We start from the raw sequence: 17,914 nt of genomic DNA, 5'->3' as shown, positions 1-17,914 counted from the left end.
CCTCTGTCATCTTTCTGAGGGGATTATTTTTCAAGAGCACAATTCTTGCTCGCATTTTAAGACCCACATACCCAAACTTTTGATTAATTGGAGAGCACCCTTTTCTACCCTTTTTGAAGCGACCATCTATTTATGTACTAGTAAAGAAGTGTGTGTGTGCTTGCACATACCTCTCTGCAGGGGTAGGCTCCCTGGCATTGCAGTACTGAAGTCATTGATACACACATACAGTTTATCCTCTGGTTTGGTGCTGGGGATGGTGACTGCTTCCACAAAAGTGCTGGGAAACTGGCCTGGAGAGGGAGATGGAGCAAAAAACTGAGATGAGAAAGAGGAAGAAGAAAAGACAAAATAAGTCAGAGGAGAAAAGGAAAGATCAGTGACGTGATTCTTTAATCTGGTCAGAGAATTTGTGACCGCTAATCTCAAACCCTGACCCCCACCTGTGACTCCATCCTTGTTTCCGAGCAACCAGAACTCATCCACCACGTTGAGCACCTCGATGACGTCGCCAGTGAAGAGGGGCAGCTCCTCAGAGACGCTGGGCAGGAACTCAAACACGGCACGGACCACCGAACCTGGCTCCATCACTCATCGCCTGAACAGAGAGAGAATGATGGATAGTAATCAATGATTTATTTGTTTCAAGCATATTTGACCATGCGTTGACACTGACACTGTCATTTATAGCAACAATTTAGGCAATAGCTGCAGGGGGAAAAGAGGGGCTGAATGACCCAACTGGAAGCTGAGGATGATTATGCACTAACTAAGTTGCAAAGAGCATCTGCTATATGACTCAAATGTAAAAATGGCCATGAAGACGGGCAAGTTGGGAATTTAAGCCAAGACACCAGGGTTCTCACCCTTACTCTTGAAATACGTGCTCATGGATCTTTAATGACAATAGAGCCAGAACCTTTGTTTGGGTTAAGCGGGCGTTGTGTCAAGAAGCAGTGAGGCTTGGCTGGGTTGTGTTGTGTTTCAGAGGACGTACGACTCTCAACCTTCGCCTTTGAGTCCGTACAGGAGTTGCAGCGATGGGATCAAACTGTAACTACCAATTGGATACCACGAAATTGGGGAGAAAAAGGGGTAAATATATAGTTTTAAAGTAAATATTTACGAACTAAAAAGTAACATTTTTTATAAAAAGTAACAAAATAATGAGGCTATATACACCGGGTATACAGGTTAGTCGAGGTCATTTGCACATGTAGGTAGGGGTAAAATGACTATGCATAGATAATAAAACAGCAGTGTAAAAACAAAGGGAGTGGGGGTGTCAATGTAAATAGCCCGGGTGCCCATTTGATTAATTGTTCAGCAGTTTTATGCCTTGGGGGGTAGAAGCTGTTAAGGAGCCTTTTGCAACTAGACTTGGCGATCCGGTACAGCTTGCCGTGTGGTAGCAGAGAGAACAGTCTTAGGTGCCTTCCTCTGACATCGCCTAGTATATAGATCCTGGATGGCAGGAAGCTTGGAACCAGTGATGTACTGGGCCGTACGCACTACACTCTGTAGCGCCTTACAGTCGGATGCCCGAGCAGTTGCAATACCAGGCATTGATGCAAATCGGTCAGGATGCTCTCGATGGTGCAGCTTTGAGGATCTGGGGACCCATGCCAAATATTTAGTCTCCTGAGGAAGAAAAGGTGTTGTGCCCTCTTCACAACTGTCTTGGTGTGTTTGGACCATGATAGTTTGTTGGTGATGTGGACACCAAGGAACTCGACATGCTCCACTACAGCCCCGTTGATGTAAATGGGGGCCTGTTAGGACCTCCTTTTCCTTTAGTCCACGATCAGCTCCTTTGTCTTGCTCACATTGAGGGAGAGGCTGTTGTCCTGGCACCACACTGCCAGGTGTCTGACCTCCTCCCTATAGGCTCATCATTGTCAGTGATCAGGCCTATCACTGTTGTGTCGTCAGCAAACTTGGTGTTGGAGTCGTGCTTGGCCACGCAGTCGTGGGTGAACAGGGAGTACAGGAGGGGACTAAGCATACACCCCTGAGCGGCCCCAGTGTTGAGGATCAGAGTGGCAGATGTGTTTTTGCCTACCCTTACTACCAGTGGGTGGCCTGTTATCCCAGGGTTCTTCGTTTACTGATGAGCTTTGTGGGCACTATGGTGTTGAACGTTGAGCTGTAGTCAGTGAACAGCATTCTCACATACAGTGGCTTGCGAAAGTATTCACCCCCTTGGCATGTTTTCTATTTTGTTGCCTTACAACCTGGAATTTACATGTATTTTTGGGGGTTTCTATAATTTGAATAGTTGTGAAACAAACAAGAAATAAGACAAATAAAACCAGAAAACTTGAGCGTGCATAACTACTCACCCCCCCAAAGTCAATACTTTGTCGAAACACTTTTTGCTGCAATTACATCTGCAAGTCTCTTGGGGTATGTCTCTACAAGCGTTGCACATTTAGCCACCGGGATTTTTGCCCATTTTTCAAGGCAAAACTGCTCGAGCTCCTTCAATTTGGATGGGTTCCACTGGTGTAGAGTAATCTCATACCACAGATTCTCAATTGGATTGAGGTCTGGCTTTGACTAGGCCATTCCAGAACATTTAAATGTTTCCCCTTAAACCACTAGTGTTGCTTTAGCACTATGCTTGGGGTCAATGTCCTGCTGGAAGGTGAACCTCCGTCCCAGTCTCAAATCTCTGGAAGACTGAAACAGGTTTCACTCAAGAATTTCCCTGTATTTAGCGCCATCCATCATTCCTTCAATTCTGACCAGTTTCCCAGTCCCTGCCGATGAAAAACATTGTTTAACATGGTTAACTCAGGGTGATGAGAGGTGTTGAGTTTGCACCAGACAGTGTTTTCTTTGATGGCCAAAAAGCATTTTTTTTTCTGAACATGAAAAGTTATTAATAAACAAATTAGGCACTCTTGATACAACATTTTGAACAGAAATGCAATGGTTCATTGAATCAGTCTCAAACTTCACACTGATGCCATCTAGTAAAATTGCACCTGGGCTGGAATAATACAATATTGCCTCTCTCTTGTTTCATAAGATGATGGTACAAAAAAGTTTTTTTCTTTGTATTATCTTTTACCAGATCGAATGTGTTATATTCTCCTACATTCCTTTCACATTTCCACTAACTTCAAAATGTTTTCTTTCAAATAATACCAAGAATAGGCATATCCTTGCTTCAAGGCCTGAGCCACAGGCAGTTAGATTTGGGTATGTCATTTTAGGCGAAAATTGAAGGGGCAGATCCTTAAGAGGTTAAATAAAGTCCACCTGTGTGCAATCTAATTATGTGACTTCTGAAGGTAATTGGTTGCAACAGATCTTATTTAGGGGCTTCATAGCAAAGGGGTGAATATATATGCATGCACCACTTTCAGTTTAAAAAAATAAAAAATAATTTCACATCACCAATTTGGACTATTTTGTGTATGTCCATTACATGATCTCAAAATATAAATCCATTTAAATTACAGGTTGTATTGATACAATAGTTAATAGTTAACACGCCAAGGGGGATGATTACTTTTGCAAGGCACTGTAGGTGTTCCTTTTGTCCAAGTGGGAAAGGGCAGTGTGGAGTGCGTTTTAGATTGCTTCATCTGTGGATCTGTTGGGGCAGTCTGCGAATTGGAGTGGGTCTAGGGTTTCTGGGATGATGTTGATGTGAGTCACGACCAGCCTTTCAAAGCACTTCATGGCTACTGACGTGAGTGCTACGGTGCAGTTGTCACTTAGGCAGGTAACCATCGCTTCCTTGGGCACAGGGACTATGGTGGTTTGCTTGAAACATGTAGGTATTACAGACTCGGTCAGGGAGAGGTTGAAAATGTCAGTGAAGACACTTGCCAGTTTGTGAGCGCATGCTCGGAGTACACGTCCTGGTAATCCGTCTGGCCCAGCGGCCTTGTGAATTTTGACCTGTTTAAAAAGGTCTGGCTCACATCGTCTACGGAGCGCGTGATCACACAGTCGTCCGGATCACCTGGTGCTCTCATGCATACTTCAGTGTTGCTTGCCTCGAAGCGATAATAAAAAAGGCATTTAGCTCGTCTGGTAGGCTCGCGTCACAGGACGGCCGGGTTTCCCTTTGTAGTCCGTAATCGTTTGCAAGGCCTACCACATCCGACGAGTGTCATAGCCGGTGTAGGAGGATTAAATCTTAGTCCTGTATTGACGCTTTGCCTGAATGATGGTTCGTCTGAGGGCATAGCGGATTTCTTATAAGCGTCTGGATTAGTGTCCAGCTCCTTAAAAGCGGCAGCTCTAGCCTTTAGCTCGGTGCGGATGTTGCCTGTAAACCACGGCTTCGACTAATTGGGGTCAGCCTTAAACTTTTGATTGATAGATGCTATTTAAATCTGGAATCATAACATAATTATCAAAGAAGTAGACCAAGATGTCATCCCCAACCAAAGCTTTTGTCTCAACTGCCAGGAAAGTGGTCCAAACTTAAGTTTGTAAATAGTTGGGGGAAGATGTGTTAATGAAGTTACTAAAACATCTGTATCGTTAGATCTTTTTTTTGGGGGGGGGGTTGTAATTGTTCGTTTGGGGGGTTTACAGGTACAATATAAATTACAATTCATATAACAGTGGGCTGCCACTTAAAAGTAAAACAAAAAACTAAGAAATGCATACAGCGAGATGATCACATTGGATACCAAAACAGGATTTTGTAAGAGTAAAAATGCTATGTACAATTATTATTATTTAAACAAGGGGGCCTACGCTCCAAACTCCCTCATCCTATTACCCCCAGCCCCCCCATGTCTCTGTCCACCACCCCGAAACCATGTTTCCCACCCCTTCTAAGCAACACAGGTTGGTTGTCAGTCCCCACCCCATCTATTCTACCCCTCCATACATCCAAGGTTGTTTGTCAATAGAGGATGCTTTTCCATCTTCCCTCCTGCACCACTCCCGGTGACCGGAGAAAACCCTCCCCATACCACCCCTTCCATGTGGACGTGAAAGTAAAATGATGCCAGGAGAACGCTACCTGCCCCAATGCATAGTGCCAACTGTAAAGTTTGGTGTAGGAGGAATAATGGTCTGGGGCTGTTATTCATGGTTCGGGCTATGCCCCTTTGTTTCAGTGAGGGGAAATCTTAACACTACAGCATACAATGACATTCTAGACGATTCTGTGTTTCCAACTCTGTGGCAATAGTTTGGGGAAGGCCCTTTCCTGTTTCAGCATGAAAATTCCCGCATGCACGAAGCGAGGTCCATACAGAAATGGCTTATTGAGATTGGTGTGGAAGAACTTGACTGGCCTGCACAGAGCCCTGACCTCAACTATCGAACACCTTTGGGATGAATTGGAATGCCGACTGCGTGCAGGCCTAATCTTCCAACATCAGTGCCCAACCTCACGAATGCTCGTGGTTGAATGGAAGCAAGTCACTGCAGCAATATTCCAACATCTACTAGAAAAATCCTTCACAGAAGAGTGGAGGCTGTTAAAGCAGCAAAAGGGGGGGGAACTCCATATTAAATCCCATGATTCTGGAATGAGATATTGGACGAGCAGGTGTCCACATACTTTTGGTCATGTAGTGTATAATAACCATCATATGGAAGTAAACTTGGAGTTAGGTGATGATATGGTATGTGGTCCTCCCACTACGATGACTCGGGAAACCATGCAGTTTATTAGGCTATACATGAAATATATTATGAACTTTACATGGTGGTGAAAATGCAGTGATCTTGATGCTCATTTCCAATAAATATCGAGGGTCTTATTCTGATGATCGATGCTTGACTGCCATTTACAAATAAAAAAAATATCTTATCCATAATCTCATGTAGACTAGCCTACCCGCACTGTATCTGCGAGCTGTTGGCTAGAGCACACATGCCAAGACCAGAGTAGGCACATTTACTATTTAAATGCAACAGTTTGTGACAAAAATCCATAGAATTGAAAACACATCGAACTTTAGATTTTTATTCGGTACATGGAAACGTAAGTGAAAAAGTACATTATGTGTGCCCACTACAACACACAATCAATTGCCTCTTAATTGGTTGACAATATCTTTTTCACACAAAAAGATATGCGCCATTTTCACATATGTTGATGTTGGGGCGGTGCTGGAGATGATGAATATGAAGTAGAAATCTTTTGAAACTTCTCTTTAAAACATCAATGCCAAGGGTCTTCTGTACTCTATAATTACAGGTTTCACATACTGTGGTATGCTAGTAGGAGAGTGTATGAAAGTGTAGTCTGAGTGTAGTTATTTCTGATGAAATGATCTACCTGCCCCACAATACAAAGTTGAGTTTGATATAATATTTTATCAACATAATCAGAACAATGGTTTTACTAAAATTTAACTTAGACTATATTCTGCCACAAAAATACTTTTAAAAGAGTTCAAGCAAGTCTTAACATTTCTCTAAAAATTGAAAATGTACATTAGTTAATACTTGGTAATTTATGCACCTAAAATTATCTGACAAATGAAAATCACAAAGCATGCCAGAGCACATGGCTAGCCATGCAATATGAGCTCATTTGACAACTGCTGCTCAGACATAACTCCCCATCACGGGCTGAAAGACAAGTTGGGGGAAAAAAGGACAAATGTCCTCTGTTAATATCTAGAATGATCCACTGGCATACCTGTTGGGCACATTGCTTTTAACTGAATACATTGTAGTGGATGCAGCACCCCAGAGGGCTGCATTGGCCTGAAGTACAATGAGCAGTCAGTAAACAACCTATTAGAAATAAAAAAGGCTACAACTGCACCATGACCAGTCTAGAGGGTTCTACCGCTTGGTGTGTGTGTTGCTATTGTTCTGTTGGGAGAGGGAGCGGCAGAGGCTTCATTGTTGGCATGAGATGGACCCAATTCAATAAATAACATGGCCAGTCAGCAGATAAGCTGCCACCCACACTCCTGCTCATCAATTAGACAAACACACATGCCTCAGCAACTACAACCTCTCCCAGAGTTTCATCTCTTGAACTTGCAATATAAAATATTACACAAAGTACTTGGCAAGTAAGTACTTGTTGCCCTTTCAAATGTGGCCTTTGCAATACACTGATGTGTTGACATTCTTTTGATTCAGGATAAAATGTTACTTACATTTTCATGTGTCCTTATTGATCCACTGACTTTTAACAAAATGTGATGTCGCCTAAACTCCCTTAACCTCTCTAGGGTCGGCTACGTAACAGCCAGTGGAATCCTGTGGCGCGTTATTGAAATACCTTAGAAATGCTATTACTTCAATTTCTCAAACATATGACTATTTTACAGCCATTTAAAGAAAAGACTCTCGTTAATCTAACCACACTGTCCGATTTCAAAAAGGCTTTACAACGAAAGCAAAACATTAGATTATGTCAGCAGAGTACCCAGCCAGAAATAATCAGACACCCATTTTTCAAGCTAGCATATAATGTCACATAAACCCACACCACAGCTAAATGCAGCACTAACCTTTGATGATCTTCATCAGATGACAACCCTAGGATATTATGTTATACAAAACATGCATGTTTTGTTCAATCAAGTTCATATTTATATCAAAAACCAGCTTTTTACATTAGCATGTGACGTTCAGAACTAGCATACCCCCCGCAAACTTCCGGTGAATTTACTAAACATTTACTAAATTACTCACGATAAACGTTCACAAAAAGCATAACAATTATTTAAATAATTATAGATACAGAACTCTATGCACTCGATATGTCCGATTTTAAAATAGCTTTTTGGTGAAAGCACATTTTGCAATATTCTGAGTAGATAGCCCGGCATCACAGGGCTAGCTATTTAGACACCCAGCAAGTTTAACACTCAAAGTCAGATTTACTATAAGAAAAATGTTATTACCTTTGGTGTTCTTCGTCAGAATGCACTCCCAGGACTTCTACTTCAATAACAAATGTTGGTTTGGTCCCAAATAATCCATAGTTATATCCAAATAGCAGCGTTTTGTTCGCGCATTCAAGACACTATCCGAAAGGGTAAAGAAGGGTGATGAGCACGACGCATTTCGTGACAAAACATTTCTAAATATTCCATTACCGTACTTCGAAGCATGTCAACCGCTGTTTAAAATCAATTTTTATGCAATTTCTCGTAAAAAAGCGATAATATTCCGACCGGGAATCTGCGTTTAGGTAAAAAGACGAAAGAAAATAAAGCATGGGGTCGACTCGTGCACGCGCCTAAGCCCTCTGATCGGCCACTTACCAAAGGCGATAATGTGTTTCAGCCTGGGGCTGCCTCGATATCATTCAGCTTTTTCCCGGGTTCTGAGAGCCTATGGGAGCCGTAGGAAGTGTCACGTTACAGCAAAGATCCTCAGTCTTCAATAAAAAGAGCCAAGATGAACAAGAACTTGTCAGACAGGTCACTTCCTGTATGGAATCTTCTCAGGTTTTTGCCTGCCATATGAGTTCTGTTATACTCACACACCATTCAAACAGTTTTAGAAACTTTAGGGTGTTTTCTATCCAAAGCCAATAATTATATGCATATTCTAGTTACTGGGCAGGAGTAGTAAGCAGATTAAATCGGGTATGTTTTTTATCCGGCCGTGTAAATACTGCCCCCCATCCCCAACAGGTTAAAGCCAGACTCCGTAACGTAATTTATGTAATCGAAATATCAAACTGTCGTGGCCGCTGGGCCTGCCACCCTTTTATTCGTAGCAACAATTTACGGCTATCAACGTTAACAGCAGAAAAATGTCTAATTTACATAAACAAATACTGTGGTGCAACGATAGCGCCGTTATCTGCTTGATCTCTCGCAGTGCAAACAGAAAAAGTCGACCCTCAGCAACTAGCCTATAGAGTAGATTTGAATTATTAAATAAATCGCCATCAAAAGGTTGCAATAGTAAACTCAACATCAAAGAGGAAAACAATTTGTATGTATTAGGGGTCCCCATTAGCTGCTGCCAAGGCAGGAAGGTCAAAGACCAAGGTCCAAACACACCAAAGCACCCACATTCCATATGAAAAACAGTGAACTACGTTTGTACTAAATGAGCTAAAGATAAAACAGTACATTATACAACACCCCTAAACCAGCACATATCCACAACAGAGACTGTTCAATACCATCATACAACAATATGTGCGCAGGAATGGGTCTGTACCTTTGTGTGTGTATGTCTTCACAGTCCCCATTGTTCCATAAGGTGTATATTTACCTGCTTTTTAAATCTGATTCTACTGCTGCATCAGTTACCTGATGTTGAATAGAGTTCCATGTAGCCATGGCTCTATGTAGTACTGTGAGCCTCCCATAGTCTGTTCTGGACTTGGGGACTGTGAAGAGACCTCTGGTGGCACGTCTTGTGGGGTTTGCATGGGTGTCTGAGCTGTGTGCAAGTATTTTAAAACAGACAACTCAGTACATTCAGCTTTAACACCTCTTACAAAAACAAGTAGTGATGAAGTCAATCTCTTCCACTTTGAGCCAGGAGAGATTGACATGCATGTCATTAATGTTAGCTCTCCATGTACTTTTAACGGCCAGCCATGCAGCCCTGTTCTGAGCCAATTGCAATTTTCCTTAAAGTCCCTCTTTGTGGCACCTGACCACACTACTGAACAGTAGTCTAGCTGCAACAAAATGAAAGCCTGTAGGACCTGCCTTGTTGATAGTGTTGTTAAAAAGTAGCGCTTTATTATGGACAGACTTCTCATCTTAGCTACTGTTGTATCAATATGTTTTGACCATGACAGTTTACAATCCAGGGTTACTCCAAGCAGTTTAGTCACCTCACCTTACTCAATTTCCACATTATTCATTACGAGACGTAGATTAGGTTTAGGGTTTAGTGAATGATTTGTCCCAAATATACTGCTCAAAAAAATAAAAGGAACACTTAAACAACACAATGTAACTCCAAGTCAATCACACTTCTGTGAAATCAAACTGTCCACTTACGAAGCAACACTGATTGACAATAAATTTCACATGCTGTTGTGCAAATGGAATAGACAACAGGTGGAAATAGGCAATAAGCAAGACACCCCCAATAAAGGAGTGGTTCAGCAGGTGGTGACCACAGACCACTTCTCAGTTCCTATGCTTCCTGGCTGATGTTTTGGTCACTTTTGAATGCTGGCGGTGCTTTCACTCTAGTGGTAGCATGAGACGGAGTCTACAACCCACACAAGTGGCTCAGGTAGTGCAGCTCATCCAGGATGGCACATCAATGCGAGCTGTGGCAAGAAGGTTTGCTGTGTCTGTCAGCGTAGTGTCCAGAGCATGGAGGCGCTACCAGGAGACAGGCCAGTACATCAGGAGACGTGGAGGAGGCCGTAGGAGGGCAACAACCCAGCAGCAGGACCGCTACCTCCGCCTTTGTGCAAGGAGGAGCAGGAGGAGCACTGCCAAAGCCCTGCAAAATGACCTCCAGCAGGCCACAAATGTGCATGTGTCTGCTCAAACGGTCAGAAACAGACTCCATGAGGGTGGTATGAGGGCCCGACGTCCACAGGTGGGGGTTGTGCTTACAGCCCAACACTGTGCAGGACGTTTGGCATTTGTCAGAGAACACCAAGATTGGCAAATTCGCCACTGGCGCCCTGTGCTCTTCACAGATGAAAACAGGTTCACACTGAGCACGTGACAGACGTGACAGAGTCTGGAGATGCCGTGGAGAACGTTCTGCTGCCTGCAACATCCTCCAGCATGACCGGTTTGGCGGTGGGTCAGTCATGGTGTGGGGTGGCATTTCTTTGGGGGGCTGCACAGCCCTCCATGTGCTCGCCAGAGGTAGCCTGACTGCCATTAGGTACCGAGATGAGATCCTCAGACCCCTTGTGAGACCATATGTTGGTGCAGTTGGCCCTGGGTTCCTCCTAATGCAAGACAATGCTAGACCTCATGTGGCTGGAGTGTGTCAGCAGTTCCTGCAAGAGGAAGGCATTGATGCTATGGACTGGCCCGCCCGTTCCCCAGACCTGAATCCAACTGAGCACATCTGGGACATCATGTCTCGCTCCATCCACCAACGCCACGTTGCACCACAGACTGTCCAGGAGTTGGCGGATGCTTTAGTCCAGGTCTGGGAGGAGATCCCTCAGGAGACCATCCGCCACCTCATCAGGAGCATGCCCAGGCGTTGTAGGGAGGTCATACAGGCACGTGGAGGCCACACACACTACTGAGCCTCATTTTGACTTGTTTTAAGGACATTACATCAAAGTTGGATCAGCCTGTAGTGTGGTTTTCCACTTTAATTTTGAATGTGACTCCAAGTCCAGACCTCCATGGGTTGATAAATTGGATTTCCATTGATTATTTTTGTGTGATTCTGTTGTCAGCACATTCAACTATGTAAAGAAAAAGTATTTAATAAGATTATTTCTTTCATTCAGATCTAGGATGTGTTGTTGAAGTGTTCCCTTTATTTTTTTGAGCAGTGTATAATGCTTTAAGTTTTGGAAATATTTAGGACCAGCTTATTCCTTGCTACCCACTCTGAAACTAACTGCAGCTCTTTGTTAATTGTTGCAGTCATTTCAGTCGCTGAAGTAGCTAATGTGTATAGTGTTGAGTCATCCGCATACATAGACACACAGGCCTTCCTGGGGAATTCCTGCTTCTACCTGGATTATTTTTGAGAGGCTTCCATTAAAGAACACCCGTGTTCTGTTAGACAAGTAACTCTTTATCCACATTATAGCAGGGAGTGTAAAGCCATAACACATATGTTTTTCCAACAGCAGACTATGATCAATAATGTCAAAAGCTGCACTGAAATCTAACAAGACAGCCCACACAATAATTGTATCATCACTTTCTCTCAGCCAATTATCAGCCATTTGTGTAAGTGCCGTGCTTGTTGAGTGTCCTTCCCTATATGTGTGCTGAAAGTCTGTTGTCAATTTGTTACTGTGAAATAACATTGTATCTTGTCAAACTATTTTTCCAGAAGTTTACTAAGGGTTGGTAACAGGCTGATTGGTTGGCTATTTGAGTCAGTAAAGGGGGCTTTACTATTCTTGGGTAGCGGAATAACTTCCCTCCAGGCCTGAGGGCACACACTCTCTAGTAGTCTTAAATTGAAGATGTGGCAAATAGGAGTGGCAATATCGTCCCCTATTATCCTCAGTAATTTTCCATCCAGATTGTCAGACCCTAGTGGCTTGTCATTGTTCATAGACAACAATACGTTTTCGTCTCTTCCACACTGACTTTACGGAATTCAAAAGTACAATTTGTGTCTTTCATAATTTGGTCAATTATACTTGTAGTGTCAGCATTTGTTGCTAGCATGTCATCCCTAAGTTTGATTATCTTGCCAATGAAAAAGTCATTAAAGTAGTTGGCAATATCAGTGGGCTTTGTGATGAATGAGCCATCTGATTCAATGAATGATGGAGCCGAGATGGCTTTTTCCCCAAAATTGTATTTAACTTGTTTGAGCATAGTTTGTTTTTATTTAGTAACATGATTTCTTAATTTGCAGTATGTTTGCTGATCAGTTGGGCTGCCATACCTTTTGCCTCATCCATACAAATTTTCAATTCCTCATCAATCCAAGGAGATTTAAGTTTACAGTCATTTTCTTATTGGGTGCGTGCTTATTAGTAACTGGAATAAGGAATTTCATACATGTGTCTAGTGCATCGTCTGTTTGCTCTTCATTACACACCACGAACCAACAAATATTCTCTACATCATAAACATATGAATCACTACAAGTCTTCAATAAAAAGAGCCAAGATGAAACAACTTCTCAGACAGGCCACTTCCTGCATGGAATGTTCTCAGGTTTTTGCCTGCCATATGAGTTCTGTTATACTCACAGACACCATTCAAACAGTTTTAGAAACTTTAGGGTGTTTTCTATCCAAAGCCAATAATTATATGCATATTCTAGTTACTGGGCAGGAGTAGTAACCAGATTAAATCGGGTACGTTTTTTATCCGGCCGTGTCAATACTGCCCCCTAGCCCTAACAGGTTAATACGAAAGTGGTCAGATGACGCGGATGCTACTCTACAGGACTGTTTTGCTAGCACAGACTGGAATATGTTCCGGGATTCGTCCAATGGCATTGAGGAGTATACCACATCAGTCAACGGCTTCATCAATAAGTATATCGACGACGTGGTCCCCACAGTGAATGTACGTACATATCCCAACCAGAAGCCATGGATTATAGGCAACATCCACACCAACTAAAGGCTAGAGTTGCGGCTTTCAAGGAGCGGGACACTAATCCAGACACTTATAAGAAATCCTGCTATGCCCTCAGACGAACCATCACACAGGGAAAGTGTCAATACAGGACTAAGATTGAATCCTACCAAACCGGCTCTGATGCTCATCGAATGAGGCAGGGCTTGCAAACTATTACGGACTACAAAGGGAAACCCAGCCATGAGCTGTCCAGTGACGCGAGCCTACCAGATGAGCTAAATGCCTTTTATTATCGCTTCGAGGCAAGCAACACTGTTCCAGACGACTGTGTGATCATGCTCTTTGTAGCCGATGTGAGCAAGACCTTAAAAACAGGTCAACATTCACAAGGCCTCTGGGCCAGACAGATTACCAGGACGTGTACTCAGAGCATGCGCGGACCAACTAGCAAGTGTCTTCACTGACATTTTCAACCTCTCCCTGACCAAGTCTGTAATACCTACATGTTTCAAGCAGACCACCATAGTCCCTGTGCCCAAGAAAGTGAAGGTAACTTGCCTAAATGACTACCGCCCCGTGGCACTCACGTCGGTAGCCATTTACTGCTTTGAAAGGCTGGTCATGGCTCACATCAACAGCATCATCCCGGAAACCCTAGACCCACTCCAATTCGCATACCGTCCCAACAGATCAAGCAATCTCAATCCCACTCCACACTGCCCTTTCCCACCTGGACAAAAGGAACACCTATGTGAGAATGCTGTTCATTGACTACAGCTCAGCTGTAGTCTACTACACTACACCATAGTTCCCACAAAGCTCATCAGTAAACTAAGAACCCTGGGACTAACGGGCCACCCACAGGTAGTAAGGGTAGGCAACAACACATCTGTCATGCTGATCCTCAACACCGGAGCCCCTCAGGGGTGCATGCTTAGTCCCCTCCTGTACTCCCTGTTCACCCATGACTGCGTGGCCAAGAACGACGCCAAAACCATCATTAAGTTTGCTGACGACACAACGATAAGACAGCCTATAGGGAAGAGGTTAGGGAACTAGCAGTGTGGTGCCAGGACAACAACCTCTCCCTCAATGTGAGCAAGACAAAGGAGCTGATCATTGACAATAGAAAGAGGAGGGCCGAACAGGCCCCCATTAACATCGATGGGGCTGAAGTGGAGCTGGTCGAGAGTTTCAAGTTCCTTGGTGTCCACATCACCAACGATCTATCAAGGTCCAAACACACCAAGACAGTCGTGCAGCTGTAGAAAATTCACTATCGAGAGCATCCTGACCGGTTGCATCACCGCCTGGTATGGCAACTGCTCGGCATCTGATCGTAAGGTGCTAGAGAGGGTAGCGCGTACGGCCCAGTACATCCCCGGGGCCAAGCTTCCTGCAATCCAGGACCTATATAATAGGCGGTGTCAGAGGAATGCCCATAAAAGTTTCAGAGACTCCAGTCACCCAAGTCATAGACTTTTCTCCGCTACCGCACGGCAAGTGGTAGCGGAGCGCCAAGTATAGGACCAAAAGGCTCCTTAACAGCATCTACCCCCAAGCAATAAGACTGCTGAACAATTAATCAAATGGCCACCGGACTATTACATTGACTCTCCTCCCCTCCATTTGTTTTGTACACTGCTGCAACTCGCTGTTTATTATCTATGCAGTCACTTCACCCCTACCAACATGTACAAATGACCTCTGACCTGTACCCCCGCACACTGACTCACCCCCTGTATATAGCCTCGTTATTGTTGCTTTTAATTACTTTTGTTTATTTGGTAAAAATGTTATTACCTTTGGTGTTCTTCGTCAGAATGCACTCCCAGGACTTCTACTTCAATAACAAATGTTGGTTTGGTTCAAAATAATCCATAGTTATATCCAAATAGTGGCGTTTTGTTCGTGCGTTCAAGACACTATCCGAAGTGTAAAGGGTGACGCGCCCGACGCGTTTCGTGACAAAATTCTAAATATTCCATTACCGTACTTCGAAGCATGTCAACTGCTGTTTAAAAATCAATTTTTATGCCATTTTTCTCGTTAAAAAAGCGATAACATTCCGACCGGGAATCTGTGTTTTAGTACAAAGAGTGAGAAAATAAAAACATGGGGTCGCCTCGTGCACGCGCCTCAGTCTCATTGTCCTCTGATAGACCACTTACCAAAGGCGCTAATGTTTTTCAGCCAGGGGCTGCCTCGACATCATTTAGCTTTTTCCCGGGTTCTGAGAGCCTATGGGAGCCGTAGGAAGTGTCACGTTACAAAACGTACCCGATTTAATCTGGTTACTACTCCTGCCCAGTAACTAGAATATGCATATAACTGTTTGATTTGGATAGAAAACACCCTAAAGTTTCTAAAACTGTTTGAATGGTGTCTGAGTATAACAGAACTCATTTGGCAGGCCAAAACCTGAGAAGATTCCAAACAGGAAGCGCTCTGACTATTTCTTGAACTTCTTGATCATCTCTAACCAAAACAGGGGATCTCTGGCATAACGTGACATTTTCTAACGCTCCCATAGGCTCTCAGAAGGCGCCAGAACGATGAATGGTGGCTTTGCAGGTCCTGGTGGAAAAACATTAGCGCATTTGGATAGTGGTCGATCTGAGGACATTGAGACTGGAGGCGCGTGCACGAGCCGACACCATGTTTACTTTCTCTCTCTTTGAACGAAAACAACTCCCGGTCGGAAATATTATCGCTTTTTTACGAGAACACTCGCATAAAAATAGATTTTAAACAGCGTTTGACACGCTTCGAAGTACGGTAATGGAATATTTTGAATTTTTTTGTCACGAAACGCATCGGGCGCGTCACCCTTCGGATAGTGTCTTGAACGCACGAACAAAACGCCACTATTTGGATATAACTATGGATTATTTTGAACCAAACCAACATTTGTTATTGAAGTAGAAGTCCTGGGAGTGCATTCTGACGAAGAACACCAAAGGTAATAACATTTTTCTTATAGTAAATCTGACTTTTGTGAGGGCTAAACTTGCTGGGTGTCTAAATAGCTAGCCCTGTGATGCTGGGATATCTACTCAGAATATTGCAAAATGTGCTTTCACCGAAAAGCCATTTTAAAAATCGGACATATCGAGTGCATAGAGGAGTTCTGTATCTATAATTCTTAAAATAATTGTTATGCTTTTTAAGAACGTTTATCGTGAGTAATTTAGTAAATTCACCGGAAGTTTGCGGGGGGTATGCTAGTTCTGAACGTCACATGCTAATGTAAAAAGCTGGTTTTTGATATAAATATGAACTTGATTGAACAAAACATGCATGTATCGTATAACATAATGTCCTAGGTGTGTCATCTGATGAAGATCAAAGGTTAGTGCTGCATTTAGCTGTGGTTTGGGTTTATGTGACATATGCTAGCTTGAAAAATGGGTGTGTGATTATTTCTGTCTGGGTACTCTCCTGACATAATCTAATGTTTTGCTTTCGTTGTAAAGCCTTTTTGAAATCGGACAGTGTGGTTAGATTAACGAGAGTCTTGTCTTTAAAATGGTGTAAAATAGTCATATGTTTGAAAAATTGAAGTTTTTGCATTTGAGGAATTTGAATAACGCGCCACGGGATTACACTGGCTGTTGAGTAGGTGGGACATCCTAGATCTGAATGAAAGAAATAATCTTATTAAATACTTTTCTCTTTACATAGTTGAATGTGCTGACAACAAAATCACAAAAATAATCAATGGAAATCCAATTTATCAACAAATGGAGGTCTGGATTTGGAGTCACACTCAAAATTAAAGTGGAAAACCACACTACAGGCTGATCCAACTTTGATGTAATGTCCTTAAAACAAGTCAAAATGAGGCTCAGTAGTGTGTGTGGCCTCCACGTGCCTGTATGACCTCCCTACAACGCCTGGGCATGCTCCTGATGAGGTGGCGGATGGTCTCCTGAGGGATCTCCTCCCAGACCTGGACTAAAGCATCCGCCAACTCCTGGACAGGCTGTGGTGCAACGTGGCGTTGGTGGATGGAGCGAGACATGATGTCCCAGATGTGCTCAATTGGATTCAGGTCTGGGGAACGGCGGGCCAGTCAATAGCATCAATGCCTTCCTCTTGCAGGAACTGCTGACACACTCCAGCCACATGAGGTCTAGCATTGTCTTGCATTAGGAGGAACCCAGGGCCAACCGTACAAGCATATGGTCTCCCAAGGGGTCAGAGGATCTCATCTCGGTACCTAATGGCAGTCAGGCTACCTCTGGCGAGCACATGGAGGGCTGTGCGGCCCCCAAAAGAAATGCCACCCCACACCATGACTGACCCACCGCCAAACTGGTAATGCTGGAGGATGTTGCAGGCAGCAGAACGTTCTCCACGGCGTCTCCAGACTCTGTCACGTCGGTCACGTGCTCCGTGTGAACCTGCTTTCATCTGTGAAGAGCACAGGGCGCCAGTGGCGAATTTGCCAATCTTGGTGTTCTCTGGCAAATGCCAAACGTCCTGCACGGTGTTGGGCTGTAAGCACAACCCCCACCTGTGGACGTCGGGCACTCATACCACCCTCATGGAGTCTGTTTCTGACCGTTTGAGCAGACACATGCACATTTGTGGCCTGCTGGAGGTCATTTTGCAGAGCTCTGGCAGTGCTTCTCCTGCTCCTCCTAGCACAAAGGCGGAGGTAGCGGTCCTGCTGCTGGGTTGTTGCCCTCCTACGGCCTCCTGCACGTCTCCTGATGTACTGGCCTGTCTCCTGGTAGCGCCTCCATGCTCTGGACACTACGCTGACAGAC

General features: G+C 43.8%; 1 protein-coding gene across 4 annotated transcripts in view; it reads right to left on the bottom strand.

Moving 5' to 3' along the window:
• The window catches only part of dnmbp (dynamin binding protein), a 146,101-nt gene that overhangs the window by 115,483 nt on the left and 12,704 nt on the right, over window positions 1–17,914 (bottom strand). For 3 of the 4 annotated variants that reach the window (XM_045702005.1, XM_014157051.2, XM_014157049.2), the window contains 2 exons: window positions 444–598; window positions 171–293 (listed from right to left, as the gene is read on the bottom strand). In XM_045702005.1, the coding sequence (XP_045557961.1) occupies window positions 171–293; window positions 444–588 (268 nt within the window). In that variant the 5' untranslated portion in view covers window positions 589–598. Of the gene's footprint in view, window positions 1–170; window positions 319–443; window positions 599–17,914 lie in introns of those variants that run through there. The other variant, XM_014157052.2, reaches the window with a different exon arrangement.

This window comes from Salmo salar, chromosome ssa19 (genome assembly GCF_905237065.1).
Source record: "Salmo salar chromosome ssa19, Ssal_v3.1, whole genome shotgun sequence".
In the NCBI taxonomy this organism is placed as follows: Eukaryota; Metazoa; Chordata; class Actinopteri; order Salmoniformes; family Salmonidae; genus Salmo; species Salmo salar.
Note: the sequence above shows the minus strand (reverse complement) of the source record. Positions and strands in the feature narration are given on the sequence as shown.